This window comes from Prionailurus viverrinus, chromosome A1, assembly GCF_022837055.1.
Source record: "Prionailurus viverrinus isolate Anna chromosome A1, UM_Priviv_1.0, whole genome shotgun sequence".
In the NCBI taxonomy this organism is placed as follows: domain Eukaryota; kingdom Metazoa; phylum Chordata; class Mammalia; order Carnivora; family Felidae; genus Prionailurus; species Prionailurus viverrinus.
In genome coordinates, this window is record NC_062561.1 from 157,538,226 (window position 1) to 157,558,371 (window position 20,146).

General features: G+C 37.3%; 1 protein-coding gene across 7 annotated transcripts in view; it reads right to left on the reverse strand.

Moving 5' to 3' along the window:
* Positions 1 to 20,146, reverse strand: part of MCTP1 (multiple C2 and transmembrane domain containing 1) — a 531,315-nt gene that overhangs the window by 93,530 nt on the left and 417,639 nt on the right. For all 7 annotated transcript variants that reach the window (XM_047859238.1, XM_047859221.1, XM_047859213.1 and 4 more), the window contains one exon: positions 1,608 to 1,727. In XM_047859238.1, coding sequence (XP_047715194.1) covers positions 1,608 to 1,727 — 120 coding nt within the window. The remainder of the gene's footprint in view (positions 1 to 1,607; positions 1,728 to 20,146) is intronic.

The window sequence follows — 20,146 nt, forward strand, 5'->3', positions numbered from 1 at the left end:
CACCTATTAGTCCCCATGACACCAATGCTTATGGCATTTGGGGCTTGTCTCTCAGTGTGAAATTTAAATATATATATTTAAATATATATTGTTATCTGTTATATATATCTGTTATATATATCTGTATATATATCTGTCATCTGTTAATACTGCCTAACCATTAAAATCTCTGTTAACAATCTCATGTTTGGTTTGCTAAACCTTACAAAAAATGTTTTCAACACTTCAAGCTTGCAAAACACTTGCCAGAGAAAGTGGCAAGTACAAAGATGAACAAAGAGTCCCCTCCCTCAAACATACAGTCATGTGAGAGAAACAGAAATATATACAAATTAAACAGTAAAATAAACATGGTGTTTTGTTGGCAACTTTGCCATGTAGTAGATGGCTGTGCATCAGGATGTTTCTTTTACTTTGATGATAAAGAAAATTATCCTGAAGAAATTGGTTCTCCCTGTGTTACCATTTGAAGTGTGTTTTGCTTGAATTGTTTAAAAGGGAAATTGTTTTAGGTCACAGGTATGTTTTTGCAACCGTGATGATGCTATTATAATAAAGTATGACATAATGTTACTCAACTGATGATCAAACAACTTTGGTTCCTGTACCCTTATGGACATGGTAGATGGCAGCAACTCCTGACTGGAAATCAAATGTAGATTCTTAATGGCCGAAAAAAAAAATCTATGTAATCTGATGAAGACAAACAGCTACCAAACAGATTCCCACATTTGAAAAACCTTTAAAGTCTTCTCAGTAACTATCTATAAAGTTATCAGATCGCAAATGTCCTATTTGGAGAAGACACCTCCCTCCATTCATTTACATATAGGAAAGCTTTTTGAAGTTGTATGTTCGCTAAGGGTATAGTGACTGAGATAATCTAAGGGGAATGAAAGTTGGCAGAACAACAGATATGATAATAATGTGGGGCTAGCTTTTGCTTCTCAGTCTAGAACTCTTTTTGAGAGAGAAGGCTGTCTCACAGACTCTAAAAACTTTTGAAAATGCCAGAGAGGGCAGGTGGGTTCAGTATAATTTTTCCTAGGTTAAAAGAAAGCTCTTTATCCTCTAGCTGGTAATTCTAATACAACCCTGACACAAAGAAAGATATTTGCTGTTGTTCAGTGAATGTTCATTGAATTAAGGTACTTTATGCACTTTTCCAGGCCAACAACCATCAATCATTCCTTCCTTCCAATGACAGACTACAGAGAAATGTCTTAAATAAAATACATTCGTTCGGTCTGATCATAAATAATTTCATGATATTATGTCTAAATTTGAGATTAAGACATAAAAACAAATAAGGAGAGCAAAAGAAATACTTGTTTGAAATAATCCATTTATAATTAAAAATCATAGCTCATTCTTTGGTGGGCTCTTGATTTTAGTTCCTACCAAGACAAGTCATGTTAGAAATAGGTGATACTTTTTACTCTGTTAGGACCAAAGAATTGTTAGTTTTGAACTGATTAAAACTCTCATCCAAACGTGAGTATTTATAAACAGAATTTCTAGTTTGTAAAAATGAATCGATGTTGACCTTGTCAGAGCGACTCGGAATAAGAACAAAAACACATATGAATAAGAAAGTAGAAACTTACTGTATCACGTTGCCTGTTATCTTTCCCTGATATTATCAAGAAGTAGTTCCATGTCAATAGTAACAACAAAACCAGTGGTATCATGTAGAGCTCAAAGTTCCAGACAACAAAGAGGAAGAGCTGGAGGAGAAGGAGAGAAAAAAAGATGAGTCAACTCAGACTTTCATTAAATGGACTCTCTTATCCATACTCCACTTCAAAACCATAAAACTAAATGCTTCAGAATGGAAAGATGTATCCTGAAAACAAAGACTTGAGAACTTGTTAGGCATTTTCTAAAAGCACAACTGACCCCTGGAAACTTACTGTTAAGATTTTTACTTTAATTTCTATGAAGGAAAACTGTTATCATTACACTGTCAATGAGGCGATTTTAATTTTTCTCCCCTAGTGAAATTATTGTTAGGTTGGACAAAATACAGTTAAAAAAAAAGGCTGCCCAATGAGCTTCACTACATTGTCAGATACAGCATCTATCTGCCTTGATGATAAATAATGAATCACTATTTAATATCATGGACTTTTAAAAAAAGTCTCACAATGCAACACGCTTCATAGGCAGATGAAAATACCAAGTCCGCACCCGAGAGCAAAGATCTCACATTATGAATAAAAGCACTGCTACCAAGAAGTGTAAAATAACCAGCACTGTGTACCAAGTGTGACTCGCCCTACCCACCCCACCACTCCCCACCCCCCAAGTCTTGTAATCCTGAAGAGATCATCTGAATTCTCTGGGTCTGTGGCTCTGGCTACCAAATAAGGCAACATTAAGTCAGATGATTTAGTGAAGGGAGTGAAGAGCTGGATTCTATTCCTAATGCTGACTAGTCCCATAACTTTTGGCACCACATGCATCCTCCTTTCAGGTTTTGCCCCTGTAAAATGGAGGTGATAAGAGTATTCACCCGAGAGGCTGTGACAATTACACAGTTGAGACGTGGTAAGAAGTTAACACACTGCTTGGTACCCAATAAGCTCTCAAACCCATTTGTATTATTGTGTAAATGTTTAGCAATACCTTCTGAAACTCAGAAAGTCAACTATGGTCGACTAAAGTCCTCAGGTAGTACTTATTCTGTTACTGAGAAGTGGAAAGTCATCCTCCTGCTAAGGTTTAGTGGAACCATGGTATAAGTGGAGATTTGAGCCAGCTGGTTGGGGTAATACAGACATCTTGCATTCGACAGGCCAGAAGGGTTAGGAGCAATGCCCTAAGAACATTCCTGCCAGGCATGGCAGCATGGACCATTTGCAGCCTTCTCAGTAAACCTCAGCCAAGCATACAGCTTATTAAGATGGCAGAGAAAATGAAATTGTGTGGAGTGGTAGAGAACACCCTGTTTTTAATGTTTATTTATTTATTTTGAGAAAGAGAGAGAGAACGAGTGGGGGAGGGGTAGAGAGAGAGGGAGAGAGAATCTCAAGTAGTCTCTGCACTGTCAGCAAAGACTCATAGGGCTGAATCCCACAAACCTTGCGATCACGATCTGAGCAGAAATCAAGAGTCGGATGCTTAATCGACTGAGCCACCCAGGTGCCCCAAAGTGTTTTCATTTCTAAACACAGGACTATAGACCTTATAACCTTTAACATCCCTTTCCTAATATTTAAAATGACTTCATGACATTGTGCCATCTATTTTTTAGGTGATATTAAATTCTGAAAATTATATATTTTACTAAATAATTGGATATTTATAACCCACACCAATAAATAATGATTTAGTAACCCAAGAAATGAATCTTAGACAAAATTACATGGTAACTATAGATTCAAGTTCATGAATAAGAAAAATCTCAAATATATCAATGCATGAGACATAAGCCTTATCTTTTCTTTCATGAGAGAAGTAGAAGAATCTCCAGAAAAAGCAAATATTTCTATTTAAGTTTTGAAACTTATGCAATATATGTAAAGATGATACAAATTATAATTGATGGTTTTGATTATTCTATTAAAATATGTTTTTAAAAGATAATTCTTTATTCAGGAAATGAATTAAGGCAAATTTGATAGACATGAACACATGTAAAAGGGAAAATAATTTTTGGCTGGGATCCATATTAATTATTTACACATTTATTAGTAAAATTTAGGCTGTTACCAGAAAATATGCTCTTTAAGGATAAGGACTTTTTCTTTTTATTCACTGTTCTATCCCCAGAGCATAGAACAGTGCTTGGGCACAGTAGGTGTTCAATAAATATATATTTGCTGAATATATGAATAAATGGGCATTAGGTTCCCAAGTCTTTTAAAAGAAGTCTACCTAATTATTGTTTAGTAAAAGTAGTATACAGCCACTATATAGCATCAAGTAACTTCATGAAAATGTATTCAGAATTACAACATGGGGGGCACCTGGGTGGGTCAGTCCATTAAGCATCTGACTTTGGCTCAGGATATGATCTCACAGTTGGTGGGTTTGAGCTCCACGTGGGGCTCTGTGCTGACAGCTCAGAGCCTGGAGCCTGCTTCAGATTCTGTGTGTCTCTCTCTGTCTCTGCCCCTCCCCCACTTGTACCCTTTCAAAAATAAACGTTACAAATAATTAAAAGAAAAAAGAATTATAACCTAGGATGCCACTAACTAGTTTCTCTCTGAGGCACATAAAGATTCTCTATCCATTCTGGCTATGCAGTCATAAACTTGACTTGGTGTGTTTTGGCCTCAGGGATGGGACTCAGATGATTCCACAGTTAACAGCACCAACTCTAATTATTTTAAATCTATTAAACGCATATATTCCATCTAGTAATGTCCACTCACTGGTGTTAGAGTTCTGATAGGTCACCCAGAATAATGTTACTTGGGATGCCTATGTCTCAGTGTTAGCTGGAGGACAGGTATTGCATAGAATAAGCTTTCTAGATGATAACTCAGTAATCAAGACACATATCATACCTTTTTCTTCTCTAGATTCAATGTTACTAGTTACTTAAAGCACCAGTCACAAGGTATGGTTCACTGGGCACATCTCCATTGTGGGCATAGTCCTCTCACCACATCCAAATCCATACAGCAAAAGATTTCTTAAAATACAGCACTCCGGGGGTGCCTGGGTGGCTCAGTGGGTTAAATGTCTGACTTTGGTCCAGGTCATGATCTCACAATTTGCGAATTCAAGGCCCGCATCAGGCTCTCTGCTGACAGCATGGAGCCAGCTTCAGATCCTCTGTCTCCCTCTCTCTCTGCCCCTCCCCTGCTTGTGCTCTCTCTCCCTCAAAATTAAATAAACATTTAAAAAAATACAGTACTCAGAACTGTACATGCCTAATTAATACCTATGGTATTTACATGCCTTACCAACATGGGCACCAGAACATAGGATGGGGAAAGATATAGAAGAGAAAAAAAATAAAGTAGAGTTTCATTAGTTTTATGGATCTTGGCAGTAGAAAAATAATCTTCTCTATTTTGCGTTAAGAATCTACGGGCGCCTGGGTGGCGCAGTCGGTTAAGCGTCCGACTTCAGCCAGGTCACGATCTCGCGGTCCGTGAGTTCGAGCCCCGCGTCAGGCTCTGGGCTGATGGCTCAGAGCCTGGAGCCTGTGTCCGATTCTGTGTCTCCCTCTCTCTCTGCCCCTCCCCCGTTCATGCTCTGTCTCTCTCTGTCCCAAAAATAAATAAACGTTGAAAAAAAAAAAAGAATCTAATAGTTGGATGATTAGGTAAATCATCTGCTGTTGACAGTATCTTTTTGTTAAAAAATAACAAGGGAGCTCTGAATAAACTCTACATACAAAAGCATTCTTTTTTTCTTTCTCAGTATCTAACTGGAGATTTCAAAAGGTCAAAGACAAAAAAACATAAATACAGATTAACAATAAAAGGTACTTATTGAATATTTCCTATGTGCTATGTAATAGTGCTCAAAATTAGGATACGACATGGTTTCTGGATTCAGATTGCTAGGAATCACTAAGAAAAAAAAAGCAACCAGTCACTATAATATTAGTGATCATTATAATACTTGCTAGCTGGAGAGCATCCTCTAATTAAGAGAGGCCTCAAGGGAGGAAAAGTGCCTTTTAGCTTCTTGTTTCCACACTCAAGCTTCGTCTCCCTGGGGCCTATCTGCACCGAGATTGATCCTCTCTTCTTTTCCTACAGAAAGCCAAGGTAACACTCAAGACCAGGTCCTCAGTGTCCTACTAGGGCAGTACAAGAAAAATGGCTGGGAAACCTCAGGAAAGCCAAGACCATACAGGATCTATCCTTGGTCTTGACTCCACTTATTCCTAAATTGGAGAGAAAAAAGTCAGATATCATAACAGGCCAAAATGGGATGGAAAAAGAAATCAAGGAATGATTAAAAAAAAAAATCTCTGACACATTCACAGAATATAAATACAAACCATAAAAGTCCTAACATCTATCCTGACCCATACTTCCAAAACCCAAACTGAACCTGGTCCAAACTGCTCACTCATAAATCATCACTAAATAAATGGTAGTTGTTTGAAGCTACTAATTATGAAGTGGTTTGTTATATAGCAAAAGCTAACTGATACACATCCTTTTTTCCAAGGAGACAATGGCGTATAATAAATATGGTATGGACTAGAAGACTGAAGAAGTGGTTTTAGTTCCATTTCTGCTATTTGACCACAGGACCTTGAGCAAATAAGTTTTTCTCTTCTATTTTATTCCATTATTTATAAAATGGAGATGGTAACACCTGCCTATTTCACAGGTTGGCTGTGGGGAACAACTCATGTAAAGTATGAGAAAACACTTTATCACAAAGTACTAAGTACAAGTGTTATCAACTCAATGCTTTTCCTATTTAAATTGTTTCTGCAAAATTCAAAGACTTTATAGACTAATCCTCCAAGAATGGCCAAAATAATAATTCTTCTTTGAGAAGTTATAGCAGATGGGGAGTGTTTCTTAGAGGGATTTGTGTTTGAAAGGCATTTGCTGGAAGGAAATCTTAAGTGTTAAACAGAGGGCTTGCAGTTAAAATTTTTGCTAATAGTTGAAACAAGAAAAATCCAAGTCTTTACATAAATTCATTATTTCTAGTAAATGACACTAGCATACATTGCAGATTGTGTGAAATCTAAACTCAAAACAATCAGGCTTTTAAATGTTAACCATTTTTAACAATCTCATGCCCCTTGATATAAAAGAATCTTGTTCTCAACTAGCAGTTTTGTGAATGTTAATTCCTGTCCCTAATTTTTTTCACTTTTAAATCCATATACCTTTCATCTAAATCAATGTTGTCTTGCCTAGGGTATTAGCATCAACATTACAGAATGCAATTACTTGGCGTCTATTTGGGCTAGGCTTTCTTTTTGTTTGTTTATTTTTAATTTGGGCCAGACTTTAAAAGTAACCTAAATTTTAATCATAAATATTCAGAATGTTTTTTTTTAAATCCATAACTTATGGAAAGGTAAATAATATAATTTATTATCATTCGTGTCTTGTATCACATTACAAAAAAGAACTTTAGGGAAAAAGTCCTGAAAGGTAGGCAGAGAAGGCAGAAGATACTGTGTTATTTTGCAAATAGGTAGACTGAGGCTCAAGTTTGAGAATTGTCTAGGGACACCTGCTACTGAGAGGCAGAGCCAGGTCTTCTGACTCTCAATCCAGTGTGCTGCTTTTCCACCAATGCTCCATCGCCTCTAAGGTAAAGAATTTTATTGAATATTGATGGGCTACAGTTATCAATTATTTATTGACTGATCATTTAATTTGTAGACTTCCTGTATGTTTATTTCTTTCCTGACTCTTACTCTGGGATACCTACTTTTGTATTAGTGCAAAGAAATGGAACACCACTTCTTAGGTGTTGTGGTTAAAGGTTTCACACAGCAGAGAGGTCAAAAACTAATGGTCAAATGAGGTTTGGGGAGCCAATTTCATTCTTCCCCTTTCTCACTATCTTGCATGGTTCTGAATAATCAAGAGTTGGCTATTCACAAGCTTTTTTATTAAATGGGGTCTTCTTCTATCCAAAATGTTTAGAAGAGGTTAGCAAGGTGGCCATTAAGCCAGAGATTAGAAAAATGAATGAGCCAATTACATTTTTTCAGATTAAAAAAAGCCTTCCTTTTTCACATGAAGATTAAACAAACAAACAAAAACCCTTTTTACTAAGAAGCGAAGTGAAGGTGGGCTAAGGCTTTTTGCTCATATTTAAACAAGGCAAATTATATAAAGTAGAGGGAATGATTCAAAATACTAAGATTTTAGAGCAACACCATTTCTTAGGAGATGTAAGACATGCAGGATTTTTCTTTCTTTGAGCCTGGGGTCTTGAGAGTCCCAGGCAGGACAGGGCCATTCACATCATCCTATCAATTGATGCTCTCATTGAAGTGCACTGGAAGATGCCTGCATTCAATGATCATTCAGCGCAACACATGACAGTTCCCCTGGGGGAGCACACTTCAAAAAAATCATTTAAGTTGGAATATTGAATATCCTATTCTTTTGCAAACTACAGTATATTTTAAAAAGAAATCTCATCCAAAATGATTAACACTTCCTACTGTTCAGGAAAAAAGCCTGCCCTTTCAGACTAACAGCTGTGGATCATTAGCTCTCCAGTGATGAGATGTGTTTGATGAGTATTTTTCTTTCTAATTAAGAGATGAGATTCTCTATTTGACTGTCTCTTCAGAAAGAAGTAAAGAAAAAATTCTCTGCCTACATGGAAAGGCCCTCTCCTACAAAACAATTAATTATTTCATGGCCCTTTTAGAAAATCCTTTTCCTCCCTAATTTCAATTCATTTTTTTTTCTTAAACTTAACACATTTACACCCAGGCCCTCACAGTATTAACCCATTTTTTACCCAGCATTCCCTCTCTGATGTTTTCCTGTTTGTTTTATCCTTCAATAATAACTATTTTAGAAAAAAACAGGATGAGGAAATGTATCAAAAGTACATATATGCTTACCCTAACAGAGAGCATCTGGTATGGTAATAATCTCTGATATGAGAGAGGCCTCAAATTAGAAAAGTAATAAATACCTACCATTTGCCTGTTGAGGAATTGGGTAGTGCAGTGCTTTAAAACAAACCAAAACAACAACAGGAACAACTCTAAGGTGCTTAGCATCATATAAAAAACTGCTTCCAGTAATTAATCCTTAAAAAGAAACTATTTCACCTCTACCAATAAGACAAGCCTTAAAGAAGAAAGCTAGGGAATGTAGAGCGACACCTAAAAATAACAGCTTTTCTTTTTGAAAAAGCCATCAACAAGGTTATAAAATTCTTGAATTAAAAAAACATGATTCAAGAGTATAGTAAGAAGCAAATGAAAGAACTCTTGGCAAATTAGTCTCATCAGATGCTTCTTTAAATCCTTTTAGGCTCAGGGAGAGAAAGGAAGGAAGGAAGGGGAAAGCATCAGCTTTCAAAAATTTGGGTACTGTGCTGCCACATCCCTCCCCCATGATGCACTTGAAAATATGCGAGGATATTTTTCATTGCAACCGTGGGGTGGGAGCAGGGAAACACTGGCATTTCCTGGGTAAGGCTAGGGGCGCGAAACACCCTGAACTATGTGCAAGAGTCCTGCCCAGTGAAAAATTTTCCTGTCCCAAATTCTCCCAGCACGCCTCTCAGAAACATCGCCAGTTCTTTTTCACATAGACAACAGACCATCCCCAACTTAGCAAAGAAGAAATGGTAGGCGTACAAACAAATGTATACAGAAGAAGGGCAGATATATTTCCTAGATGATGGCAAGAATTCTGACTGAAGGACTTAGGGTGAGGCAGTAGTATAGAAAAAAATGCACTCAGTCATTAGCGTTTGCTCTAGTTTCTTTCTCGCCATCTATTAACATTTAGCATTTCTGAAAAATATGGCTAAAGAACTGGAGGTTAACCCATTCTGCCTATTTACCCTCCCTTGGATTAAGTCAGACTCTGCACATCATCAGTCTTCAGAACTTCATCTTCTGGGAAGGGGGTGGTTTTGCCTTGATTTAAATAGCCAGATGGCATCACCACCTGCTCTAAGGTCTTTATTTCTGGTTGGTTCCACTAAAGCCTTTTGTTCCACCTCCAATGAAAAGAGGAGAGAAGATAGGCAAAATGAATTCGATTAATTCCCAGCATAGTGATACTTTTCCAAGGTGATTTTAAAGTATGAGATGCTGCTCTTTTGAAGAGAGGTTTTGTTTTGTTTGGAATGTTTTCTAAAATAAACAGCAGGGAAATGGTGACAACCTTAGACCTGATGGACTGCTCCAACTTGTGCCGTTTCCTGGGGTCATGCCACAATGGTACAAGGAGCATTATCATGTTCAAATGAGCCTCATACAGATGCTCATATACAATGATTTCTCTTCCCTTCTCTCAGCTAGAATGAGAATTGAGATGGCTCCCTCTACTGCTTTCTTTGTGAGTAGTTTCAACCAGATACCAAACTGCCAAGACTGTTGGTTTGTTGTGTTTTGTTGTGCCTATGTGTGTGTGTGTGCGCGCGCATGTGTGTGCATTTTGTGGGTTTAGAGCAAAAACTCAAGCACTCTACTGAATGATCCCTTATAGTGACTTCGAAAAATATGTCAAGAGAACCATCTATCCCTTTTCGGGTGACAGGAGGAATATATGGTTAGGGGTAGGAAAAAAAGAGAGAGAAATTGGTTAATGTGTTGGTAAAGCTTTGAATTGAATGCATATTATATACTATAACTTAGGTCATTATTTGCTGATAGGCTGAAAAGTCTTTGTTTATTCAGATTTACTTAGACAACTTATAAATACAGATCAGTAAGTTCTAATTCTTTACTTCGTGAAATTGTGCACTGGATTTTTGAAGTTGCTTCTTGAAACTTAAAGTCCACAATCTTAGTACACCCAAGCCTTTTTGAAAAGGATAGCTTGACTCCATCTAGTAAAGAAGCACATGTGACAACTAGATAGAACTCATTTGAAGATGTCTTACATACGACTCACGGAAACAGCTACAGAAGAATCTCCACAACAAAATGGACCAAAAACAACCTCAAAGATGGTGCTATCAACTAATCATAGCATAATGCACACTAGTTTCCTTGATGGAGATATTATATCAATATAACCTGCCAGCCAGGAGGCTTGGAAAGTTATTTATTTATTTAGATTTTTTTTTTCTGTTTCAGCTTACAACTTGTACCGATATTTCATGTCATTTTTATCAAAGTCAGAGATGAAAGGCTCTGGCTTTGCTTTGAGAACACTGACAACTCCAAAATGTAAAGCCCAGAGTATGTCCAACTTGAGCATCACGTCAACCACACATGAATAACTGATAAGAAATCCCTGCAATGTTGTGCGTCTAATGTTAGTAAAAGTTGGGATGTAGAATGAAAGTGACAAATGCTTATAGATGCCTGGAGAATGTTGATTCTCTGAGGTCCCTTTCATTAAAAATTAGTACATTACCCAGTAGTTTTTAATGCCTACCACAGTACCAAATACAGTTAAGTTTTTCATTTTTTTTAATGTTTTCTTTTTATTTTTGACAGAGAAAGAGACAGAGCATGAGCGGGGGAGGGGCAGAGAGAGAGGGAGACAGAGAATCCGAAGCAGGCTCCAGGCTCCGAGCTGTCAGCACAGAGCCCGACGCGGGGCTCGAACTCACAGACTGCAAGATCATGACCTGAGCCGAAGTCGGACACTCAACCGACTGAGCCACCCAGGCGCCCCAAGTTTTTCATTTCAATAGCTTTATTATTCATAGAAGTTCTGCTCATTCGAAACCAGGCTGCATGCAAAGTCATTCTGGCAGATTACACAGATCAATACATATCAAGGAACAACTGCTTTAAAAAATATCTAAAGACTATATAAAGAAACATGTAAGAATGTGTTAAGGCTGTTAAGTTCATTGAAATTTGTCTTTCTCTAGTGTCTCTTTTCTTAAGGCTTCAACTGGTTCTGGAAGGACCTATGACTATCTGACTAGTATAGGTAAAGAATATTCCATACTTTCATTTAAAAAAAGAAAGTACTTTAATGTTGATTCTCAATTTGTTTTTGTTTTTTATTTATTCCTCCAGAGCTAATGAAAAAAGCATATTTTTTTCGTGATATTCAAGTCATTGTATAGCATTCTGATATCCCTTCCTTTTAATTCCTAAACTATTACTAACAAAATTATTGGATTAAATGTTTAAATAATATTATTTGGGGATATTGTCATAAAAATACGCCATTATTAAAATATACTTCCATATATCTTCTGAACAATATTACCTGGGAGTATTGTCATACACACGTGCCGTTTCTGTGTATTTTTCTAGGCTTTAGAAGTGCTGTAAAGGTTTGTTAAGGCTTATTGAAGATAGTCATCTTTTACATTTTTAAAGAAATGAATCTGTTACCATTACTATTTTTGAAGTAAGTTCTTGATCAACTCCCTTCTTTGTGTGTGTAAATGCTGTGAGTAGACTTACAAATCTGATACCAATGTTTGCTGTTGTACAGAATGTAAAATTTTCCCTAAGCTTGAAATCTGGCTTTAAAGCTATCTCCATCATGAACAGGTACAATATTTAGGGCAACAGCTGGCACTTCAGTTGCTCATGGGGGGAAACTCCCTCTGTTCTATATACTGTGCCAGAAAATAGGATACTCAGCCAAACACATGTTAGTAAAGTCTGTGATACAAGTTACTTTAAAAATTAGTACTGTAGTCTTTATACTCGCCATTCTATGTCACTGAATAGGAATGCCTTTAAAAAAGTGGATGATCAATTACGGTGACTGCTTTTTGATGCAGCAGCTGATATGCAGAGAGCTGTACCCTGCCAAATTTTGGGATGTTGGGTACCATTCTGATTCATTTCCACTCAAATTATCTCACTCAGACTTATTCAACTTACCATGAATATCTTGCCTAGGCTATTGATTTCTGATTTTTCTTTTTAATCCTTCATGATACAACATAGTGGTTACTGTTGGTTATTCTTTGTCTAGATTTAATACCTTCATTTCAATCTTAAAACTGCAGAGCCAAAGTCAGAAAGCGTGTTTTAAAATTTTCACCTTTATAAATATATTTAAGACCTAATAATATCATATATTTCAGCTATCTTGCCAGCTTCTGAAACTTCATCTCCTATTCTGTCTTATAATTTTCTAATTTTCTCCTTCACTGGTCTCATTCCCCCCAATCCCTCTGTTCTGGAAAAACTTCAAGAGTTATGTTTAGCAGCTCTAGCTATGTCTGAACATTTCTCTTTGCAATTCAAATAATCATCTTGGGCTGATTTTAACAGCCTTCTTTACTCCATTCCATCTTTTAGCCTTGCTGTGTAATGTTTACTGATGAATGTCTTTCTCCCGTTTCTTAACAGATCTAAGTGGTGTAGTTACTGCACGGGAAGCCTAGAGGTTTGAACACTAAGTAGACATTTCTCTTGGCTATTTTCCACACCTCCAAACATTCTCTTAAATGCAACAGGGCTTGTGTTTCAATGGTAACAGAAGTTATCAGAGAACACTAGTTTAGACAGCAAGCAAGCTGAACTCCAACTGTTCCAACAGCCTGACTTTTACAGTAAAAGGAAAGGCCCTGGGCCAAGACCACTGAGATGAGCAGGTATTTTTAGTTCACTTGTAGGCCAGCTCTAATGTAATTCTGAAATGTTTTCTTCAAACCAAACCCAACTTTTTCAGGGCTGTCCAAATCTGTTTTCTTTTATAGCAAGTACAAATTCTTGGAGCAAGGGAAGCATGCGTATCATTTGCAATGCTGCTGCATGTCTATGGTGTTGATGCCCGATGGCTCAAATTAGTCCGCCAAGCAGATGAGCGCATTGTAATTAGCTCTTGTCAAACTGTTAGAAATACAAAAACCATTTCCACTGTAATAAAAATTATGAAAAAGAAAAATCTCTCATATCATTTTCAGCCAAAATAGTTCCTGAAATGTCTGGTAGTTTAGGATTCCAGAGTTCTAAAAGAAGGCCATTTCATTTTCAGAAAAGCTTTCACTTCATTGACATGGATATGCTGACATGTATTATCTTTCAGGCGTTTTTGTTGTTGTATTTGATTGTAAAACCTCGTTTCTAAAAATAATCTGTTGGGAGTGGACACATTTTGTTGAGCCACATGGTACTGATGTATGATTCTCAACAAACATTTAAACTTCTTCAAGTATTTTTTTAATCGAGGTTTTCTGACTTCTATCAGCGTGTTATTATTTTCAATTTTCCTGACTAAGTATTACATTCTTTTTCAACAAAAGAGGACATTAAGGAAGCATGATCACAGCTTCAGATGGGATAATTCTGATGTTAAACTCCCATGTGATGATCATCAGTTTCTTAGGGAAAATTTACTTGGATATTCACTGTTGGGACAGTGACTCAAAGACTACCTTGCTCAATATTTAAATTATTCACAAGCTTCAGGAGGGTTCTTGAACTCTTTAGAATTTAATGTCCTCTCAAAAATATGAGCTATTAATAGGTGGTTATTTTCCAAAAGTAAATTTATTTATTTAAAAAAATTTCAATGTTTATTTATTTTTGAGAGAGAGAGAAAGAGAGCGAGCGAGTACGAGTGAGTGAACAGGAGTGGGGGGAGGCCAGAGAGAGAGGCAGACACAGAATCTGAAGCAGGCTCCACTCTCTGAGCTGTCAGCACAGAGCCCTAAGTGGGGCTTGAAACCACAAACCGTGAGATCAGGACCTGAGCCAAAGTCAGATGCTTAACTGATTGAGCCACCCAGGTGGCTTTTAAACAAAAGATAAGTTTGGAATTAGGTCATATATACCAAAAAAAATTATCCACTTCTACTTGCCTTCAGAACCTTCCTAAAGGTATCTTTAAGTATCTTTGTGGAAATTAGCAGGATGCTATAAATGAATCTATCTTTGAAAATAATAAAATTACCATATACAAAACTTAATACAAAATGATCATAGAGCTGAAACTATAAGACTTCTAGAAGAAAGCATAGAAGAAAATAGTTGTGGCCTTAGGCTAGGCAAAGAATTAAAAAATGTATTTTGTTTATATATTTTTGAGAAGAGAGAGAGAGAGGGAAACAGAGCATGAGTGGGGGAGGGACAGAGAGGTTAGGGAGACACAGAATCTGAAGCAGGCTCCAGACTCTGAGCTGTCAACATAGAGCCGGACCCAGGGCTCAAACTCAGGACTGTGAGATCATGACCTGAGCTGAAGTCAGATGCTCAACCGACTGAGCCACCCAGGTATCCCAGGCTAGGCAAAGAACTTGCAAATATCAAAAGCATGATCTAGATATGTATTTAAAAATTAGACCTCATTCAAGTTAAAAACTTTTATGCTTCAAAAGACACTATTAAGAAAATGAAAAGACAAGCCACATACTGGGAAAAAATAATTGCAAATCACGTATCTGATAAAGGACTTGTATCCAGTGTATATAAAGAACACTTAAAAATAATACAAAGACAAAAACCCAATTAAAAAATGAGCAAAAGATTTGAACAGCCATTTTACCAAAGAAAACACATGAATGGCTAATAAGCATATGAAAAGATGCTCCACATCATTAGTCACTAGGGAAATGTAAATTAAACTGCAAGGCAATACTGCTTCATACATACTAGAATGGTTATAATCAAGGCCAAGAGTACTGAATGGTCAAGATACAGAGAAACTGGAACTCTCCTAAAATGCTGATGAGGATGTAAGATGGTGTCATCACTTTGGAAAACAGTCTGGTAGTTTCTAAATAAGGTAAACAAACTTTAACTTAACATATGAATCAACACTTCCACTTCTAGTTATCACCTAAAGGAAGTGAAAACATATGCCCACATAAAGCCTTGTACATGAATGCTTATTTATAGCAGCGTTATTCACAATACACCTCCCAAATGGAAACAACCCAATTGTTTATCACCTGGTGAGTGGAAAGTGAAATGTGCTATATCCACACATTGGAATACTACAACAATAAAAAGACACTACTGACACATCCTGTGTCATGGACTCAGAATCATGCTAAATGAAACAAGTCAGACGTACAAGACTACTTTTGCACCATTCCATTTATGTGAAATGTCCAGAAAAAGCAAATCACTAGAGATAGAAAACAGACTGGAGGCTGCTACAGGCTGGAAGTGGGAACAGGGAGTGATTATAACTGGCATGAGGGATCTTTTTGGGATGATGGCTGTACAACTCTGTAAATGTACTAAAAATCAGTGAATTACATATTTAAGTTGGTGAGTTTTATGGTATATAAATTACGTTTTAGTACAGTTGGGTAAAATTAAAAATTATAACTTCTGCAGGGTAAATTCTGAAACAAAGAACTGAGAAAACCTAGGCTAAGGCAATGAATGATCATAGATCTCAGATGTATCTTTACTCCCAAAATATTTAAAATGCTACTTGGTGACACTACCTTCATTATAATTCTTTGGGCAGCTCTTGCTCCTTTGAGTTCAGAGAAGTTTTGCAAAGACTATTAAAATAGTTAAATCAGTCTGTGAGTTCGAGACCCGCGTCAGGCTCAGGGCTGATGGCTCAGAGCCTGGAGCCTGTTTCCGATTCTGTGTCTCCCTCTCTCTCTGCCCCTCCCCCGTTCATGCTCTGTCTCTCTCTGTCCCAAAAATAAATAAAAAAAAAAAACGTTGAAAAAATAGTTAAATCAAACACCAACATCAATCACTGTTAATTGGCAATGAAATGTCCCAGAGGCAGGCAATGAAAATGATAATAAAATACTACCACCCTAAGGTGAGACTACTGTTCTAAATTCCCATGAGAGGGGCGCCTGGGTGGCTCAGTCGGTTAAGCGGCCGACTTTGGCTCAGGTCACCATCTCGCGGTCCGTGAGTTCCAGCCCCATGTCGGGCTCTGTGCTGACAGCTCAGAGCCTGGAGCCTGTTTCAGATTCTGTGTCTCCCTCTCTCTCTGACCCTCCCCCGTTCATGCTGTCTCTCCCTGTCTCAAAAATAAATAAACGTTAAAAAATTAAAAAAAATAAATTCCCATGATAAATATGATCAATTTGGGGAAAGAAAATGTTGAATTCCTTACCCTGTGAACAAGAGCTAGCTGACCGAATGAAAAAGGGATTCTAAGGAAAACTTAGGATGTGAAAAAAAAAAACCAGAAAAGGGGGGAAGCATAGTGAAGAGCAACAGGCTGAAAAAAATAAGGTGGATAAAGCAAAACAGAAGCAAATCTTAGTACAGGAGAATGAGGACAGAGTAGGCACTGGCAGCTTTCCTGCCCAGAACAAAGGACTGCTGCATAAATATGACAGTGTTTTCTATTTTGTAATTGTGCTGGGAAGCTCTTTCAATGTGGGCCTAGAGTCTTAGGTTTTCGTGTGGATTCCTCATTGATCTCTACTGCCAAGTTACCTACAGTACCACCTATTAGGAAATAAAACTTCTCACCACCTCCCTCTCCCCCTGCCCATCCATCCACCAAAATGGCAGGAAAATGTTAAGAGGCATTTGTTTTATCTTTCTGGTCAGCAATAGTCAGCAGCTCCCTTTGGTTGGTTGGGTTTGTTTTTCTCAGTATATTACATCAAGAAAATAGAAATGAAAACTGCTGAACACAGCAGGAAAAGTGAAATAAATCTGAAAACTGCTTCCAACTGTTTTTATTTGAGCACTTCTAAAACTCTAGGAAAATCCTCTATCTTCCTAAACTGCTGCATACTTTTCTTAATTTTTTTTTTCCACAGGGAAGCTTAATACATGTGTTTGTAAGTTAACTAAATTATATCAAGCATGGAAAAGCAGGTGAGCCCTGGCAGATTTCCCATTGTTTTTACATCCATTTTCTCCATCTATCAATTGCTGCAATCTAAACTGGCTCCCTGTTCTGCTGTCAGTGCCACTGAGCGATTCTATCTCCCAAGGCGACAGGTGTGGCTTTGTCCTCTAAGTGAATGACCCTGGGCAGAATCCAGCTCACCTTTCAGAGGTTCACTGTTGTGGCAACATTGCCTTTCCTTCACTTATGTAGTTGCCTTTCAGACGTGTTTGACCACACTTCTGTCTAGAAGTGTTCATCACGTTTCCTGCTCTAATAAAGACATCGACTCAGAGGCAACTCTGGATTCAGTGTTTACTAGTGTAATAAAGACAGTGAGACATGTTTCTCTTTCCTAGCCATGGCTTGATCTTGAGGAGGCAGGGAGAGAGAGGTGTATGGCTTCTAAATAGCAACTAGAAAAGAGTACCTCATTGCAAATTAGAGCAAGAGGATTGGGTTGGTGTCAAAGAGAGGGCAATATACTCACTAAAAAAAAAAAATACCTATCTCATCAAATATCGTAGAATCCTCTGGATTGTTTATAGCTGTGTTTCTCTCTTCTTTATGTCTAGTCTATGCAAAATAAAGGGTTACTGGCCTACAGATAGGCAGAACCTAGAAAGGAACACAGTGAAATGATTAAAATGGGCTAAAAATGTGTTCTAAGATTTCTCCTTTATAACAATTTAGGCTTTTTTTTTCTATTGAAAAACTTTATGGATAATGAGAGCCCCAAAGCAGCTGCAACAGTTTAGTATTCAGAGTAAAGTAGTTTATGTATAAATAAATTTTCCAAGTGTATGTCTGGATATAACATAAGATGTGTGTATATAAATTTATATTGTATCTATATCCATACTTTTATTTATTCATCCCATGGGAAGTTGTATCCATAATTATTAAGTGATTATTTATGCACCCTTCCCCCTCAACTGTAGAATGGAAATACCCGTTATAACGTGAAAGTTCATTAAATGCTGTTAATGATATAGTTTATCTCACTTCTTAGGAAGTAATTTTACATGGGATTAATATTACACTATTAATACACTTAAGAAACTTTATTATTTTGAAACCTCAATAGGAACTGAAAATGAAGTCATCTTTAAATAATTTTAATTAAGTAAAATTATTACCATGAAGGAGTAATTATACATAAGCAGTTCTATGCCCGAAGAGACCAATTAACTTTTTTTCACCTTGATAATTAATTATTTTTATTCCCATACTGCAGATAGGAAAATTGAGTTGAGGGTGAAGCAAGCATTTTCTTACATGTACAATAGACACAATTTTTAAACTCTGCTTCACAATCTTATTTCCAGAAACAAGATGGTAAAGTTTGACAGGATTTTAAGACAATTTTTGTAGCCTCTTTTCCAGATCATATGAAAAGATATATTTTTAAAGCTTGTGAAATGTAAAAGAATATTTCTATATTATGTGACTTAACTGCATCATTTTATTAATCTGCCCTACGAAGTTCTCCCTCCCCATTTTAAGATCCATTTTAAAGACCATGTTAAAGATAACAGGTGTCAAAGGTAAGAAATGTACTTGATAACCAGTACTGAAGACCTGTAACAGAGAAGTCTCATACCTTGCTGAAAACCTCTTATCTTCTCTCACCTTCAAGACTCACCCAATGCCTTGGCACAGCTAAAATACGTCTGGCCCACCATACAGAAGTGGTTGAAATTTGTTACATCACAACCTTTCAATTCCACCATCTTTTTTGACAATTACAAGGGTGTTAGTGCCTGATGAACTGGTTACCTAAAAAAGGACAGTGACAGTCCCTTTTCTGGGGAGATTTTGCTTTCATTGTTGATTCTTTTGTCATACCTCCATTCCAATCTTAGGCAAGGTCTAAGTGGGAGGAGTCCGACTTGATCTGCAACACAAGACGGTGAATAGAGGGAGGCAGGGCGAGAGGGTGCCATGCCCCACCAAAAATCAGCTAATTATTTATGTATGGGGGCTCCTCTTCTCATAAGTGATTCAACTCTATGATGATTAATGCCTTTATTAATAACTATTGGCCCATTCACCATCAATGTACAATTGACATCCCTTGTCTTTTTACTCAGCACTCTGAACTTCCTTGTGGAAATCCTCCACCACCACCAATTCACAGTTTCTGGTGGAGCAGAACCTGTCTCTGGCTGCATATGTACAGACACTTGAGCTAGACCCAGTCAATGACAGCAGTACCAGCTCCTGGTCATAGTAGTGGGAACAACGGTGGGCCAATCAGAACAAGTGAGACTCAACTGAGTCTTTGGACCTACTGAAAAAGAGAATCTCTTCTTTCCTGACCAAAAGCTACAAGACTGTAAACCTGGGGGTGTTGATGGACACTTCAGGGACATCTTGCTTGGGATCAATGTTTGCACAAATGAAAACCAAGCCAAGAAATGGCAAGAAGCTGAGTTCTGATTCAGTCACATGCATCCCCAGATCCAGACATGTCTGAAAGTATAATTTGACTTTCCACACATACACATATAAAAGAAGGTAAAGAGGACAGTTCAAACACTTCAATGTAATTCTGAGACCTGGAGGAGAAAAGAGGTGCTGTGGGCCATAGTTATTCTCATAGCTATAATGCCACCACCCCTCTTCTTCTCCAGTCAAGAAAGAGAAGAGATTGCAATTATGTGGGTGACACTTTAATGAAAGGAGGTCTCTGTTCTCCCTTCCCAATAGCCTCCTGGTTAATTAAAAACAGTTTCTAATCCCTCTGTGTTCTGGAAAATGTGGGGCTTACTTTCCTGGCAATTGTTTGATTAGGA